The following is a 16,781-nucleotide window of genomic DNA, read 5'->3' on the forward strand; positions in this document are numbered from 1 at the left end:
CCAGGGTGCCGATGGTCTCGGTAAGTATCAGGCTGTAGCTGTGATAATAACAGCCGTGAACTCCCTGGGCAGCCAGAAAGACCTACACAGCATCACAAGGCACTCCAGATCAGGGGAACAAAGGGATTTGAGGGCATGCACATTTCAAGGGTTGCACCAAGCACATTGACCATGAAGCATACCCCTCCTCCTTTACCCACCTCAGAGAGTTTATTAGACCTGTCTGCCCAGAACAGGGAGAACCCAGAGGGCTCGATGGCGTGATCCGGCATCTCTTCCGTCAGCCAGGTCTCCACGAAGCACAAAACATTACATTCCTTTGTTTCCCGCTGATAGGAGATTCTGGCTCTCAGTTCCCACAGCTTATTGTCCAGGGACTGAATGTTAGCCAGGAGTATGCTAGGGAGTGGCGGCCGATTAGGATGCCGTCTCACCCTCACCAGGACACAAGCCATTATCCCTCGCCTCCAGCGCCACTTCTGAGGTAGCGACGGTGCAGTAAATGAGCCTCCCATGGATCAATGGATTAATTAAATCTATTAAATCATGGATTTAATCGTGCATACTTCCCTGAAGGTGGAATCTCATGTGGATAGGGTGGTGAAGAAAGCTTTTGGTATGCTGCCCGTTATAAATCAGAGCATTGAGTATAGGAGTTGGGATGTAATGTTAAAATTGTACAAGGCATTGGTAAGGCCAAATTTGGAGTATTGTGTACAGTTCTGCTTGCCAAATTATAGGAAAGATGTCAACAAAATAGAGAGAGTACAGAGGAGATTTACTAAAATGTTACCTGGGTTTCAGCACCTAGGTTACAGAGAAAGGTTGAACAAGTTAGGTCTTTATTCTTTGGAGCGTACAAGGTTGAGGGGAGACTTGATAGAGGTATTTAAAATTATGAGGGGGATAGATAGAGTTGACATGGATAGGCTTTTTCCATTGAGAGTAGGGGAGATTCAAACAAGATGACATGAGTTGAGAGTTAAGGGGCAAAAGTTTAGGGGTAACATGAGGGGGAACTTCTTTACTCAGGGAGTGGTAGCTGTGTGGAACGAGCTTCCAGTAGAAGTGGTAGAGGCAGGTTTGGTATTGTCATTTAAAAAAATATTGGATAGGTATATGGACAGGAAAGGAATGGAGGGTTATGGGCTGAGTGCAGGTCGGTGGGACTAGGTGAGAGTAAGTGTTCGGCACGGACTAGAAGGGCCAAGATGGCCTGTTTCCGTGCTGTAATTGTTATATGGTTATATATGGATCATGCAAGCACGGGTTCCCAGTGTAGAAAAGGCAGCACATTGTGGGTAAATGCCTTCTTCCCACCATTCAGCAGAGTCAGTCTATCATTCTGATGTGACTATCACAGCTTCTTGAACAAGAAATGCGAAGGAAATTTGCAGAAATTAGCAATACACTGTAAAGTTGCTATGGAGTTCGCAACACAGCCACCCTACTCAGTGACATCTTGGGCCAGAATCTATTCAATACACATATGCATTGATTGATTGATTGATTGATTGCTTGATCGATAGATGTAGTGCTTGATGTAGTGGCCATTACGGAGACTTGGCTGGCACCAGGGCAGGAATGGATTCTCAATATTCCTGTGTTTCAGTGCTTTAAAAGGGATAGAGAGGGGGGGAAAGGGGAGGAGGGGTGGCATTACTAGTCAGGGATACTATTACAGCTGCAGAAAGGGTGGATAATGTAGCAGGATCCTCTTATGAGTCAGTATGGGTAGAAGTCAGGAACAGGAAGGGAGCAGTTACTCTGCTGGGGGTATTCTATAGGCCCCCTGGTAGCAGCAGAGATACCGAGGAGCAGATTGGGAGGCAGATTTTGGAAAGGTGTAAAAATAACAGGGTTGTTATCATGGGTGACTTTAACTTCCCTAATATTGATTGGCACTTGTTTAGTTCCAAGGGTTTAGATGGTGCAAAGTTTGTTAAGTGTGTCCAGGATGGATTCCTGTCACAGTATGTTGACAGGCTGACTAGGGGGAATGCCATACTAGATCTAGTATTAGGTAACGAACTGGGTCAGGTCACAGATCTGTCAGTGGGTGAGCATCTGGGGGACAGTGATCACCGCTCCCTGGCCTTTAGCATTATCATGGAAAAGGATAGAATCAGAGAGGACAGGAAAATTTTTAATTGGGGAAGGGCAAATTATGAGGCTATAAGGCTAGAACTTGCTGGTGTGAACTGGGATGATGTTTTTGCAGGGAAATGTATTATGGACATGTGGTCGATGTTTAAGGATCTTTTGCAGGATGTTAGGGATAAATTTGTCCCGGTGAGGAAGATAAAGAATGGTAGGATGAAGGAACCATGGGTGACAAGTGAAGTGGAAAATCTAGTCAGGTGGAAAAAGGCAGCATACATGAGGTTTAGGAAGCAAGGATCAGATGGGTCTATTGAGGAATATAAGGTAGCAAGAAAGGAGTTTAAGAAGGGGCTGAGAAGAGCAAGAAGGGGGCATGAGAAGGCCTTGGCAAGTAGGGTAAAGGAAAACCCCAAGGCATTCTTCAATTATGTGAAGAACAAAAGGATGACAGGAGTAAAGATAGGACCGATTAGAGATAAAAGTGGGGAGATGTGCCTGGAGGCTGTGGAAGTGAGCGAGGTCCTCAATGAATACATCTCTTCGGTATTCACCACTGAGAGGGAACTTGATGACGGTGAGGACAATATGAGTGAGGTTGATGGTCTGGAGCAGGTTGATATTAAGGGAGAGGAGGTGTTGGAGTTGTTAAAATACATAGGACGGATAAGTCCCCGGAGCCTGATGGAATATTCCCCAGGCTGCTCCACGAGGCAAGGGAAGAGATTGCTGAGCCTCTGGCTAGGATCTTTATGTCCTCGTTGTCCACAGGAATGGTACCAGAGGATTGGAGGGAGGCGAATGTTGTCCCCTTGTTCAAAAAAGGTAGTAGGGATAGTCCAGGTAATTATAGACCAGTGAGCCTTACCTCTGTGGTGAGAAAGCTGTTGGAAAAGATTCTTAGAGATAGGATCTATGGGCATTTAGAGAATCATGGTCTGATCAGGGACAGTCAGCATGGTTTTGTGAAGGGCAGATCATGTCTAACAAGCCTGCTAGAGTTCATTGAGGAGGTGACCAGGCATATAGATGAGGGTAGTGCAGTGGATGTGATCTACATGGATTTTAGTAAGGCATTTGACAAGGTTCCAAACAGTAGGCTTTTCAGAAAGTCAGAAGGCATGGGATCCAGGGAAATTTGGCCAGGTGGATTCAGAATTGGCTTGCCTGCAGAAGGCAGAGGATTGTGGTGGAGGGAGTACATTCAGATTGGAGGGTTGTGACTAGTGGTGTCCCACAAGGATCTGTTCTGGGACCTCTACCTTTTGTGATTTTTATTAACGACCTGAATGTGGGGGTAGAAGGGTGGGTTGGCACGTTTGCAGACGACACAAAGGTTGGTGGTGTTGTAGATAGTGTAGAGGATTGTCAAAGATTGCAGAGAGACATTGATAGGATGCAGAAGTGGGCTGAGCAGTGGCAGATGGAGTTCAACCCAGAGAAGTGTGAGGTGGTACACTTTGGAAGGACAAACTCCAAGGCAGAGTACAAAGTAAATGGCAGGATACTTGGAAGAGTGGAGGAGCAGAGGGATCTGGGGGTAAATGTCCACAAATCCCTGAAAGTTGCCTCACAGGTAGATAGGGTAGTTAAGAAAGCTTATGGGGTTTTAGCTTTCATAAGTCGAGGGATAGAGTTTAAGAGACATGATGTAATGATGCAGCTCTATAAAACTCTAGTTAGGCCACACTTGGAGTACTGTGTCCAGTTCTGGTCGCCTCACTATAGGAAGGATGTGGAAGCACTGGAAAGGGTACAGAGGACATTTACCAGGATGCTGCCTGGTTTAGAGAGTATGCATTATGAGCAGAGATTAAGGGAGCTAGGGCTTTACTCTTTGGAGAGGAGGAGAATGAGAGAAGACATGATAGAGGTGTACAAGATATTAAGAGGAATAGATAGAGTGGACAGCCAGCGCCTCTTCCCCAGGGCACCATTGCTCAGTACAAGAGGACATGGCTTTAAGGTAAGGGGAGGGAAGTTCAAGGGGGATATTAGAGGAAGGTTTTTCACTCAGAGAGTGGTTGGTGCGTGGAATGCACTGCCTGAGTCAGTGGTGGAGGCAGATACACTAGTGAAGTTTAAGAGACCACTAGACAGGTATATGGAGGAATTTAAGGTTGGGGGGTTATATGTGTGGCAGAGTTTGAGGGTCAGCACAACATTGTGGGCCGAAGGGCCTGTAATGTGCTGTACTATTCTATGTTATTCTTTCTTCTATATTATGTATTGCATTGAACTGCTGCTGCTGCTAAGTTGACAAATTTCACGACACATGCCGGTGATAATAAACCTGATTCTGATCGGGATTCTGAGTCTGACTGCTTGAATTCCTCCGGATGCTCCGCTTTCCTCCCACATGCTAAAGATGTATAATTGGAGCTAGTGAGTTGTGGGCATGCCGTGTTGTAGGAAGCATGGTGACTCTCTCCCCTCTCCCCCTCACTAAAACCCACCCGTCACACGGAACCAACCAAACAACCCAAGGTTTCTGACTCCACTACCTCAGCAGCTTTTCATTCCATTTATCTACCACCCACTGTGTAAAAAAGTGGCCCACCAGATTCTTATTAAAGCTTTCAGAAAGATTTAAAGAGGTGAGCTTTATCTGTCAAAGTACATCAAAACGTACAGTGAAATGCTTGAGTCAATGGCCAACACAGTCCTAATATGTGCAAGTGGTTTTATTTAGAGATATAGTGCAGAATAGGCCCTTCTGGACCAGCCAGTCACACTGCCCAGCAACCCATCTATGTAACCCTCGATTAATCACAGGACAAATTACAAAGAGCAATTAACCTACTAATCGGTACACCTTTGGACTGTGGGAGGAAACAGGAGCACCTGGAGAATTCCAAATTCCAACGCATCGCGCTAACCGCCACCCTACCGTGTCAACATGATTCCGACAATATAGCATGCCCACAGCTCACTGACCCTAACCGTACACCTTTGGAAAGCCACGTATGAGGTCATGGGGAGAACGTACAAACTCCTTTCAGACAGTGGCAGGAACTGAACCCCGATGAGTGGCACGGTAAAGTATAATGATAACTGCTAAACTACCATGCTGTCCTAATCTTAGAACTAAATCCTCAAGTTTTCAATTCCACAACCCTAAAGAGGAAGACAGCTCACGCTATCTATGCCCCTCGTGATTTTATACACCTCTCAGTCTCCAACGCTCTAAGGAGTGAGTGCCCAGCCTGTTTAATCTCTCCTATAACTCTGTCTTTTGAGTCCTGGTAACATCCTAGTGACTTATTTTTGCACTCTTTCCAGTTGAATCACATCATAGGGTGACCAAAACTGAAGACAATGCTCCAAGTGTGGCCTCACCAACATTTTGTACAACCCAGCTTCTATACTCATTGGTCTGATTGATGAAGGTCAATGTGCCAAAAGACACTGCCTTGTCCACTTGTGACTCCACTTTAAGGAAACTATTTACTACAACAGTACCCAGTTCCCTTCCACTCAATGTAAAAATCCCACCTTGATATGTCCTTCCAAAATGTAATGCTTCACACTTACCTGAATTAAACTCCATTTGTCCTCCCTCACACATCTACCCAACTGATGAAGATCTATATCAGTGTAAAGACATTTTAACATTAGGCTCTATGTTTTAATAGAAATGGTACGTCACCTTGTCATCCAGACTAAGGTACCCAAACGCAAAGCCCTTGCACTCTACGTTTCTTGCTTTTCCGTTCAGAGTAAGTGGAGTAAAGGAGACGTTGATGGTGGCACAGCCACAAGCAGGGACCACCTGGGAAGCAAAGCAAACAGTTAAAACCAGTGGATGTGGCCATATTCTACCCACCAGCCAACCCAGGAATCATGGCTCTGCTTCTCCTCTTTTAGTAAACGTCCGATATCTTTTCCAGAATAGTTGAGAAGTATTTAACTGACAGTTGTCCTCCCAATGACTAGATTTAGTGCACTAATTATTTATTTTGTCATTCAAGCCTTTTGGTTACTCTCCAAATAACTCTTACAAATTTTATAAATTAACTAACAATTCCACTCTGGTTGCCTCCCTGCACTTCTAAACTGATCAATAGTTTATATTTAATAATAGACATCCAATTTTAGCATAACCTGGTCTGGGAGAAGGACAGCTAATGCAGCAAATTCATAGTCATAGAGCACTACAGCACAGAAGCAGACTGAACATATAGAGTAAAAGAAAACTACAGCACAGAAACAGGCCCTTTGGTCCATCTAGTCCATGCCAAAATGTTATTCTGCCTAATCCCACTGATCCACACCTGAACCATAGCCCTCCATACCACACCACCCCCCATACATGTACTGTACATTCAAACTTCTCTTAAATGTTGCAATCAAACCTGCATCCACCACTTCCACTGGCAGTTTGCTCCAGTCTCACCACCCTCTGAGTGAAGTTCCCCATCAGGTTCTCCTTAAATATTTCACTTTTCATCCTAAACCTACAATCTCCAGTTCTACTCTCACTCACCTTGAGGGGAGAAAGTCTGCATGCAGTTACCCTATCTATATCCCTCATAATATTGTAAACAAAATTTTTGGGTCAGATGTCTATTTTGCCCCACCCTGGACATGCTGTTAAACCCTTGCTGCAATTCTGATCAACAACTTAAGACTGGGATTCTGCCACAATAATATGGATTATAATTATTCATCTTTACAAAGATGTTGCCAGTACTGAAGGACCTGAGTTATAAGGAAAGATTGAATAGGTTAGAATTTTAATCCCTAGAACACAGAACACAGGAGGAGATTTGATAGAGATATACATAATTATGAGGTGTATAGTTAGGGTAAATGCAGCAGGCTTTTCCCACTGAGGCTGGCTGAGACTACAACTAGAGTCATGGGTTAAGGGTGAAAGGTGAAATGTTTAAGAGGAACATGAGGGAAAACTTTTTCACTCAGAGGGTGGTGAGAGTGTGGAAAAAGCTACCAGCGCAAGTGGTGAATACAATTTCAATGGAAACATTTAAAATAAGTTTGGACAGCTACATGGATGGACGGGATATAGAGGGCTATGGTCCGGATGCAGGTCATTGGGACTAGGCAGTTTAAATGGTTTGGCATGGACTAGATGGGCCAAACGGCCTGTTTCTGAGCTGAAGTTTTCTATGACTCTATATTTTCCCCCAGTCTTGAATAGAAAAGGTATGCTTCCTTCTACTTCAAAAACCTAATCAGTATATCAACAAGCATTAAAATCTGTTATGCCCAGGTCCTTGGCCGAATCCTGTCCAATTTCTTTTGTCAGTTAGAATAAATGCTTCTGGCTTGGAACATAGCTAAAGAATTTCAGAACGGGCATGAACTACAGAACTCTACCATGGACAACCCCAAGCCCGGCTGAGCATGGGATGAGCAACCCCATCCCAATGGCAACAGAAGCTCCATAGACCTCATCCCTGGAAAAGGACAGATCTTCGTTTGGAAGATAAATTAAGTCATGCAGTTAAAACCTACTAGTCCATTGAAGCTACAGGGCTGATCTCCCTTCTATCATTCAGGACCACCAGCAGATTAGTTTAGGACTGAGGACTCTGACAAGCTGCAGTCAGCGGTCTATGTCCTTGTGGGATTGATGGACTAACTAACAATGAGGTCAGACAAGCAGGGAGTGTTTGCTCTAGAGTACCAGAGGCTGAGGGAAGACATGATAGAAGCTTATATTATGAAAGGCCGTTGTGGGTGTTGATCTCCTGGAGATCAGCTGTGTCCGAGATGCTCAAACCAGCCCTCTGGCAACCATCATTCCACGGTCAAAGCCACTTCAATAACATCTCTTTCCCATTCTGATGTTTGGACTGAACAACAACTGAACCTCCTGACCATGTCTGCATGCTTTCATGCGTGGAGTTGCTGTCACAAATAATTGACTGATTAGTTATTTGCAGTAACGAGCAGATGTACAGATGTACCTAATAAAGTGGCCACTGAGTGCAAATAGAGTAGACAATCATTTTCCCAGGGTAGAAATATTAAAGAACATGCACTTAAGGCAAAAGGGGGAAATATTAAATGTTATGACCGCTTTTGTTGACACAGTGTTAGCTTCCTGGAACAGCCTGCCAAGAGCCCTGGTGGAAGCCGAGACAGCAGGGGTGTTTAAGAGGCTTTTGGATAGATATGTGAATATGCAGGGAATGGAGAGAGATGGAACATGTATAGGATGAAGGGATTTAGTTTAACAAATACAAAATATTGCTGAAGCTTAGCAGGTCAGGCAACATCCACAGAGAGGAATAAACAGTTGATATTGGGCCGAGTTCATTCATCAGTACAGTGATGTCAACTATTTACTCCCCTCCATAGCTGCTGCCTGATGAGCTGAGTTCCTCCAACATTTTGTATGTGTTATACCTGATGTAGATTGGGAGTCTGCTTCGCCGAGCACCTACGCACCATCAGCCAGATAAAGCAGGATCTCCTGATGGCAACCACTTTAATTCTACTTCCCATTCCGACATGTCTGTCCATGGCTATGATGTGGCCTCTATTGCTGCAATGAGGCCACACTCAGGTTGGACGTGCAACACCTTATATATATTCTATCTAGGTAGCCTCCAACCTGATGGTAGGAACATGGACTTCTCGAACTTTGGTAATTGTTCACCATTCCCTCGTTCCTGTTTCCCTCTCTCACCTTATCTCCTTATCTGCCCGTCACCTCCCTCTGGTGCTCCTCCCCCTTTTCTTTCTTCCATGGTTTTCTGTTCTGTCCTACCAGATTCCCCCTTCTCCAGCCCTTTATCTCTTTCATCAATCAGCTTCCCAGCTCTTTACTTCATGCCTCCCCAAATCCCAGTTTCACTTATCACCTACACTTTGTACTCCTTCCTCCCCTCTCCCCACCTTTTTGCTCTGACCTCATCTTTTTTCCAATCCCAAAGAAGGGTCTCAGCCCAAAACATTGACTGGTTACTCTTTTCCATAGATGTTGACTAGCCTGTGGAATTCCTCCAGCATCTTGTGTGTGTTGCTTTGGATTTCCAGCATCCGCAGTTTTTCTCATTTTTGTATTTGTTCCTCTGGATTTCCATCATCTTCAGAATCTCTCATGTTTGTGATTTTGTTTAATTTGGCATCGTATTTGGTGCAGATAACATGGACTGAAGGGCCTGTTCCTGTGCTGTACTATATTCTATGTAACCATTTCCTTCCTACAACCACCTTGACTAATCATTCCCATTCCTTCTCCAGCACATTCTTGTTCTTACTTCCAGTCTAATCTGACTCTATGATTAAGGCTGGGATGAAGGAGAGGTAGGCGATGGTGATGTGGGGGGAGGCGACAGGGAGAAAATCAAGAGCCCAATATTGACAATTTGACAGCGATGCTTCACTACCAGATGAACTCAATGCTTTCTATGCCTGCTTTGAAAAGGAGAATATAACTACAGCTGTGAAGATCTCTGCTGCAACTGATGACCCCGTGATCTCTGTCTCAGAGGCTGATGTTAGGCTGTGTTTAAAGAGGGTGAAGCCTTGCATGCAGAAGGTCCTGGTGAAGTACCTGGTAAGGCTCTGAAAACCTGTGCTAACCAACTGGTGGGAGTATTCAAGGACATTTTCAACCTCTCACTGCTACGGGCAGAAATTCCCACTTGCTTCAAAGAGGCAGCAATAATACCAGTGCCTAAGAAAAATAATGTGAGCTGCCTTAATGACTGTCACCCAGTAGCACTCACATTTACAGTGATGAAATGCTTTGAGAGGCTGGTCATGACTAGACTGAACTCCTGCCTCAGCAAGGACCTGGACCCACTGCAATTTGCCAATCTCCACAATAGGTCAATGGCAGATGCAATCTCAGTGGCTCTTTACACAGCCTTAGACCACCTGGAGAACACAAACACCTAAGTCAGGATGTTGTTCATCAACTATAGCTCAGCATTTAATACCATCGTTCCCACAATCCTGATTGAGAAGTTACAGAACCTGGGCCTCTGGACCTCCCTCTGCAATTGGATCCTCGACTTCCTAACCAGAAGACCACAATCTGTGGGGATTTGTGATAACATATCCTCCTCGCTGACGATCAATACTGGTGCATTACTCTCTTTATACCCATGACTGTGTGGCTAGGCATAGCTCAAATACCATCTATAAATTTGCTGACGATACAACCATTGTTGGTAGAATCTCAGATTGAGATGCAGGAATGTACCGGAGTGAGATATACCAACTAGTGGAATGGTGTCTCAGCAACAACCTTGCACTCAACGTCAGAAAGACGAAAGAGTTGATTGTGGACTTTAGGAAGGGTAAGACGAAGGAACACATACCAATCCCCATAGAGGGATCAGAAGTGGAGAGAGTGGGCAGTTTCAAGTTCCTGTGTATCAAGATCTCTGAGGACCTAACCTGGTCCCAACATATCGATGCAGTTATAAAGAAGGCAAGACAGTGACTATACTTCATTAGGAGTTTGAAGAGATTTAGTATGTCAACAAATACACTCAAAAATTTCTGTAGTTGTACCGTGGAGAGCATTCTGACAGGCTGCATCACTGTCTGGTATGAAGGGGCTACTGCACAGGACTGACAGAAGCTGCAGAAGGTTGTAAGTTTAGTCAGCACCATCTTGGGTACTAGCCTACAAAGTACCCAGGACATCTTTAGGGAGTGGTGTCTCAGAAAGGCAGCGTCTATTATTAAGGACCTCCAGCACCCAGGGCATGCCCTTTTCTCAGTGTTACCATCAGGTAGGAGATACAGAATCCTGAGGGCACACACTCAGCGATTCAGGAACAGCTTCTTTGCCTCTGTCATCCAATTCCTAAATGGACATTGAACCTGTGAACACTAGCTCACTTTTAAAATATATATTATTTGTTTTTTGCACAATTTTTAATCTATTCAATATACATATACTGTAATTGATTTACTTATTTATAATAATGATTATTATTATTATTTTCTTCTTCTAGATTATGTATTGCATTGAACTGCTGCTGCTGCTGAGTTAATAAATCTCACATGACGGTGATTCTGATTGATATTTTTCACTGGCACAGTCATCACCCCACCATCCAGCCATGCTCTCTTTTTGCTACTGGTACAGGAACCTCAGGACCTAAACCAGGTTCAGGGACAGTTTATTACCCTTCAACCATAAGCTCTTGAACCAGAGGGGATAATGTCACCCAAATAATTTCACTTGCCCCATCACTGAACTGTTCCCGCAACCAATGGACTCATTTTCAAGGTCTCTTCATCTCACATACTCGTTATTTGTTGCTTATTTATCATTATTTTTTGTTACTTTTGTACTTGCACAATTTTTTGTCCTTTGAACATTGGCTGTTTGTCTTGTGTGTATTTTTTCATTGATTCTATTGTGTTTCTTTGTATTTACTGTGAATGTCCACAAGTAAATGATTCTCAGTGTAGTATATGGTGACATACATAATATAAATTTGTATAATAAATTTATTTTGAGCTTCCTCAGATTGCATTGCATCTTCAATGGAATCCATCGCTCCTGGTACTAGAAGCCACTCACCGTCTGCCTGGGAGTCACGTAATATGGATAATCTACTGCAAGGCCCTCATGAACTCGCAGCACCACAGAAATGAGATCATCAGTTCGCATTGCATTTTCTTCATCCACAGGCTCCTCCTCCTCTTCCTTGTCCTCAAATTAATGCAGACATATTTAAAACAAAAAGAAAACCAATGTTTTTTCCACCATCAGTGCCAGTCCTGACTCAAATGCAAGCGTAGAGAAATGAGCTACGTTTTAGTGAAATTTCCTCTACTGAACTGCAATAATACAGCCTAATCTGACATCCAATATTAGGACAAATCCAAGAAGTTTGAAACTAAACTACATTGCAAACATTGGTGGAGTTGTGGACGGTGAAGGTGGTCATCAAAGGATACAGCAGGAGATAAGTCAGTTGTAGCAATGGGCCAAGAAATGGTACATGCAGTTTAATACGGGCAAGTGTGGGTTGCCACACTTCATGAGGTCAAATGTAAGAAAGTATACAGTTAACAGCAGGAAGCTTAAAGGTATGGCATGTAACAGGAGGATTAGAAATTCGGATAGGAATCCCAAGATGTAGTTCATCAGTGGTAAAGGCTGCTGGAACTGAAAACAAAGGGCACAAAGACTCAGGCAGGAGGAACTTGGGATTGCTTTGGTTGATATATTTTAGTAGAACTGAGATGACAACATTTGTAAAGAGTGTAAGTATTACACATTGTCTGAATTCATGAGCAATAGCCCCATCTTTCTGCATTTACCACCACCTACATTTTCCCCAAATGAATACTCTGTGGTTGACAAGTTTCACCCCTCTCCCTCAGCCCCATCTGCATTCCAGTTTCTCGTGGTTTCTTTTGGTTCTCCCCATCCTTAACTGCTTCTGCAAATTAAAGTAAGCTTCTTTTCTAACTTTGCCTAGCTTTGATGAATGTTGTCTATCTGATTTATTAACCCTGTCCCTTTTCCACACAAGAAAACAGAAGTGGTCTCATGGTCCCAGAACACATTCTACACAATCAGGAAAGCTCACCAATACCTCTACTTTCTGTGCAAGCTGAAGAGAGATGAACTATACACATCCATACTCACATCATTCTACAGATGTGCAGTAGAGAATATCCTAACAAGCTGCATCACTGCATAGTACAGAAACTTCAATGCAGCAGGTAGGGAAGATCTACAAGCGTACAATGAGGAGTCAAAACAGACCAATGCATCACCAGCATAACCACCACCATGGACACATATACAGAAAGATGCTGGAGAAGGGCCAGTAACAACATGAAGGGTATCACCCTCCCTGCTCATGGACTGATTGTCCCACTCCCATCCACCCCAGGACCAACAGACTCAAAAACATTTAATTTCCTCAAGCAGTAAGGTTGATCAACACCTGCACCCACTAACCCAACCCTCCACATCCCCAACCTATTTATCTTTTCTTATCAATCACACTAGAGTTACTTCATAGTTATACATACACAATCCATGTATATAAGCTATCTTATGTATTTATATTTATTGCATTAAAAAATATATTATTGTGTTCTTTATCTAATTGTGGTGCTTTTGTGCTGCATACGATCTGGAGTAACAATTATTTTGTTCTCCATAAGACATAGGAGCAGGATTAGGCACCTTGGCCCATCGAGTTTGCTCCGCCATTCAAACACGGCTGATTTATTATCCCCTTCACTCCCATTCTGCTGCTTTCTCCCTGTTATTTTTGATGCACTGACTAATCAAGAATCTATCTCTGATTTAAATAAACCCAAGAGCTTAGCCTCCATAGATGTCCGTGGAACTGAATTCCACAGATTCATCACCCTCTGGCTAAAGAAATTCCTCCATCTCTCTTCTACAGGGATATCCTTGTATGTTGAGGCTGTGCCCTCTGGTCCTAGAATCCACCACGATAGGAAACATCCTCATCGACTCTATTGAGGCCTTTCAATAGGCTTCAATGAGATCCCCCCCCCATTCTTTTAAACTCCAATGAGTACATACACAGAGCCATCAAACACTCCTCATACGTTAACCCTTTCATTCCCTGCTTTTTTTTTGCAAAACTTATTAAATCTGTGACCCCCTAAGTATCATCCCATCAGACTCTGAATTCCCTGTATTCCAAATCAAATAAGTGTGAGGTGTGACATTTTAGGAACATTATGGCCCTGGGGAGTATTACAGAACAGAGGGATCTGGGAGTAGAAGTACATAAAGTGGCATTGCAGACAGATGAAGTGGTGACCCACACAAAATGCTGGTGGAACACAGCAGGCCAGACAGCATCTATGGAGGGGAATAAACAAGTCAACATTTTGTGCCTAGACCCTTCATCAGGACTGGAAAGGAAGGGAGAACAAATCAGAATAAGATGGTTGGGGAGGGGGGAAGAAGTACAAGCTGAAAGGTGGTAAGTGAAGCCAGGTGGGGGAAGGTAGGGGTGATAGGTGAACAAGGTAAAAGGCTAAAGATGGAAAAATCTTATAGGAGAACAGTGGAACAGTGAAGAGGAGGAGGAAGGGGGCACTAGAAGGAGGTGACAGGCAGGTGAGGAGAAGAGAAGGGATGAGAGGGGAGGCAGAATGGGGCTTTAGGCCTATGCTGGCCTTCATCTGTCAGGGCACTGCGTAAAGAAGTTGGGATGTTATGTTGCAGTTGTGCAAGATGTTGATGAAGTTGTATTTTGTTCAGTTTTGCTCACCCTGCATGTTAAAGATGCCATTAATGTGGAAGAGGGGCAGAAATTTACAAGGATGCTGCTAGAATCTGAGTTTCCAAGTTGAACAGGTTGGGACTTTATTCAATTGGGCAGAGGAGAACGGAGGGTGATCTTAGAGAGAAGTATAAAACTCTGAAGGGCAGAGAAAGAGTGAATGCACACAGTCTTTTCCCCAGGATTGGGGAATCAGAAACTGGAGGGCAAGAGTATAATGTGCGAGGGGAGAAGGTTAATGGAAACCTGAGGGGCAATGTTTTTCCACTCAAAGAGTGGTCAGTATGTGGAACGAGCTGCCAGAGGAAGTGGAGGAGGCAGATACATTAACGACACTTAAAAGGCATTTGGACAGGCACTTGGATAAAAAAGGTAGAACAGGGGTTCCCAATCTTTTTTATGCCAAGGACCAATACCATTTAGCAAGGGGTCTGTGGATCCCAGGTTGGGAGCCCCTCATTTAGAAGGACATGGGCAAAGCACAGGTAAACGAGACTAGGTTTGATGGGGAAACTTGACCAGCACAGACCTGTTGGACTGAAGGGCATGTATGACTCTATTCCATCCAGACCTGTTACATTTGAAACCCATTTAGTTACTGTGTAAACTCTGCCTTGAACTTCACATCCGCAGACTTGCTATGTTCACTAGACCTTTACTGGAAGATACCAATTGGCTGTCACACAGAATTTAAATTTTTATCCTTGTTTTCAAATTCTCTCACACTTCTGTAACCTGGTCCAGCCCACAACCAAGATATTTGCATCTCATTTCAGAAATACATAATTATCCCCGATTTCTATCACTCCTGCAAATCTTTGTGCTCTGATCTCTAGAATTCACTCCCTACAATTCTTCTCCACTGCCATTACTTCTCACACTCCCCTCCTTTAACCATAGAACTCCTCCAAGCAAACTTTCTTCATACAACATCTTAACATGATTGGGCATCAACTTTTATTGAACAAATCCCTTAAATATAAAAAAGCTCCATTAACTCTAGCTGTTGCTGTGTGGCAGCACAGTAGTGTGGTGGTTCATGTAATGCGTTGCACCTCCGGCACTCACTAATCAGGATTCAATTCCTGTCACTGCCTGAAAGGGGCCTGCCCATTCTTCCTGTGACCATGTGGGCAACCCCACACACACACATTCCAAAGACGTACAGGCTAGGACAAGTAAGTTGTGGGCATGCCTCCTTTCAATTATGTACTGGAAATTACATTAACCAATCTTGAATATGAGCAAGGGGCGCTGACTCCAAATGTTGACTGTATTTTCTAACTACAGATGATGCCTGACTGGTTGAGTTTTCCAGCATGTCTGATCCTGCTTCAGACTCCAGCACTTACACGGATGTTGCCAGGATTTGATGATCTGAGTTATAGGGAGTAAGACTTTATTCAGAGTGCAGGAAAATGAGGGGAGGTATGCAAAATCATGAGCAGTGCGGATAGGGCAGACACACACAAAATGAACTCAACGGGTCAGGCTGCATCTATGGAAAGGAATAAACAGTCGAAGTTTTGGGTCAAGACCCTTCATTGGAACTGGAAAATCCTTCACCTTTGTACAGGATTCTTTAAAGATTAACTTTAAAGGTTGAGTCAATGGTGAGGAAGGCAAATAGAATGTTTTCATTCATTTCAAGAGGACTAGAATATAAAAGCAGAAATGTAATGCTGAGGCTTTATAAGGCATTGGACAGATTGCACTTGGAGTATTGCGAGCAGTTTGGGCCCTTATCTAAGAAAGAATGTGCTGGCATTGGAGAGGGTCCAGAGAAGGTTCCCGAGAATGATCCCAGGAGGAAAAGAACACACACAAAATGTTGGTGGAACGCACAGGCCAGGCAGCATCTATAGGGAGAAGCACTGTCGATGTTTCGGGCCGAGACCCTTCGTCAGAACAGTAGGACAGTCCTGATGAAGGGTCTCGGCCCAAAATGTGGACAGTGCTTCTCCCTATAGATGCTGCCTGGCCTGCTGCGTTCCACTAGCATTTTGTGTATGTTGCTTGAATTTCCAGCATCTGCAGATTTCCTCGTGTTTGCCAGGAATAAAAGAGGAGTGTTTGATGGCTCTGGGCCTGTACTCACTGGAATTTAGAAGAATGCGGGGGGATCTCATTGAAACCTATTGCATATTGAAAGGCCCAGATAGAATGGATGGGGAGAGGATATTTCCTATAGTAGGGGAGTCTAGGGCCAGAGTGCAGAGCCTCCTTTAGCAAAGAGATGAGAAGGAATTTCTTTAGCCTGAGGTGGTAAATCTGTGAACACATTGCCACAGACAGCTGTAGAGGCCAAGTCATAAGGCATATTCAACGCAGAGGAGATAGGTTCTTGATTAGTAAGGATGTCAAGGGTTATGGGGAGAAGGCAGGAGAATGGGGTTGAGAGGGATAATAAGTCAGTCATGATTGGATGGCAAACAGGGCCAAATGGCCCATTTC

General features: G+C 43.9%; 1 protein-coding gene across 1 annotated transcript in view; it reads right to left on the bottom strand.

Moving 5' to 3' along the window:
* Nucleotides 1-16,781, bottom strand: part of dlec1 (DLEC1 cilia and flagella associated protein) — a 212,563-nt gene that overhangs the window by 36,231 nt on the left and 159,551 nt on the right. Inside the window, exons 33-34 of the mRNA XM_073055048.1 lie at nucleotides 11,621-11,752; nucleotides 5,750-5,872 (exon numbers count right to left, since the gene is read on the bottom strand). Coding sequence (XP_072911149.1) covers nucleotides 5,750-5,872; nucleotides 11,621-11,752 — 255 coding nt within the window. The remainder of the gene's footprint in view (nucleotides 1-5,749; nucleotides 5,873-11,620; nucleotides 11,753-16,781) is intronic.

Source organism: Hemitrygon akajei, chromosome 8 (genome assembly GCF_048418815.1).
Source record: "Hemitrygon akajei chromosome 8, sHemAka1.3, whole genome shotgun sequence".
In the NCBI taxonomy this organism is placed as follows: Eukaryota; Metazoa; Chordata; class Chondrichthyes; order Myliobatiformes; family Dasyatidae; genus Hemitrygon; species Hemitrygon akajei.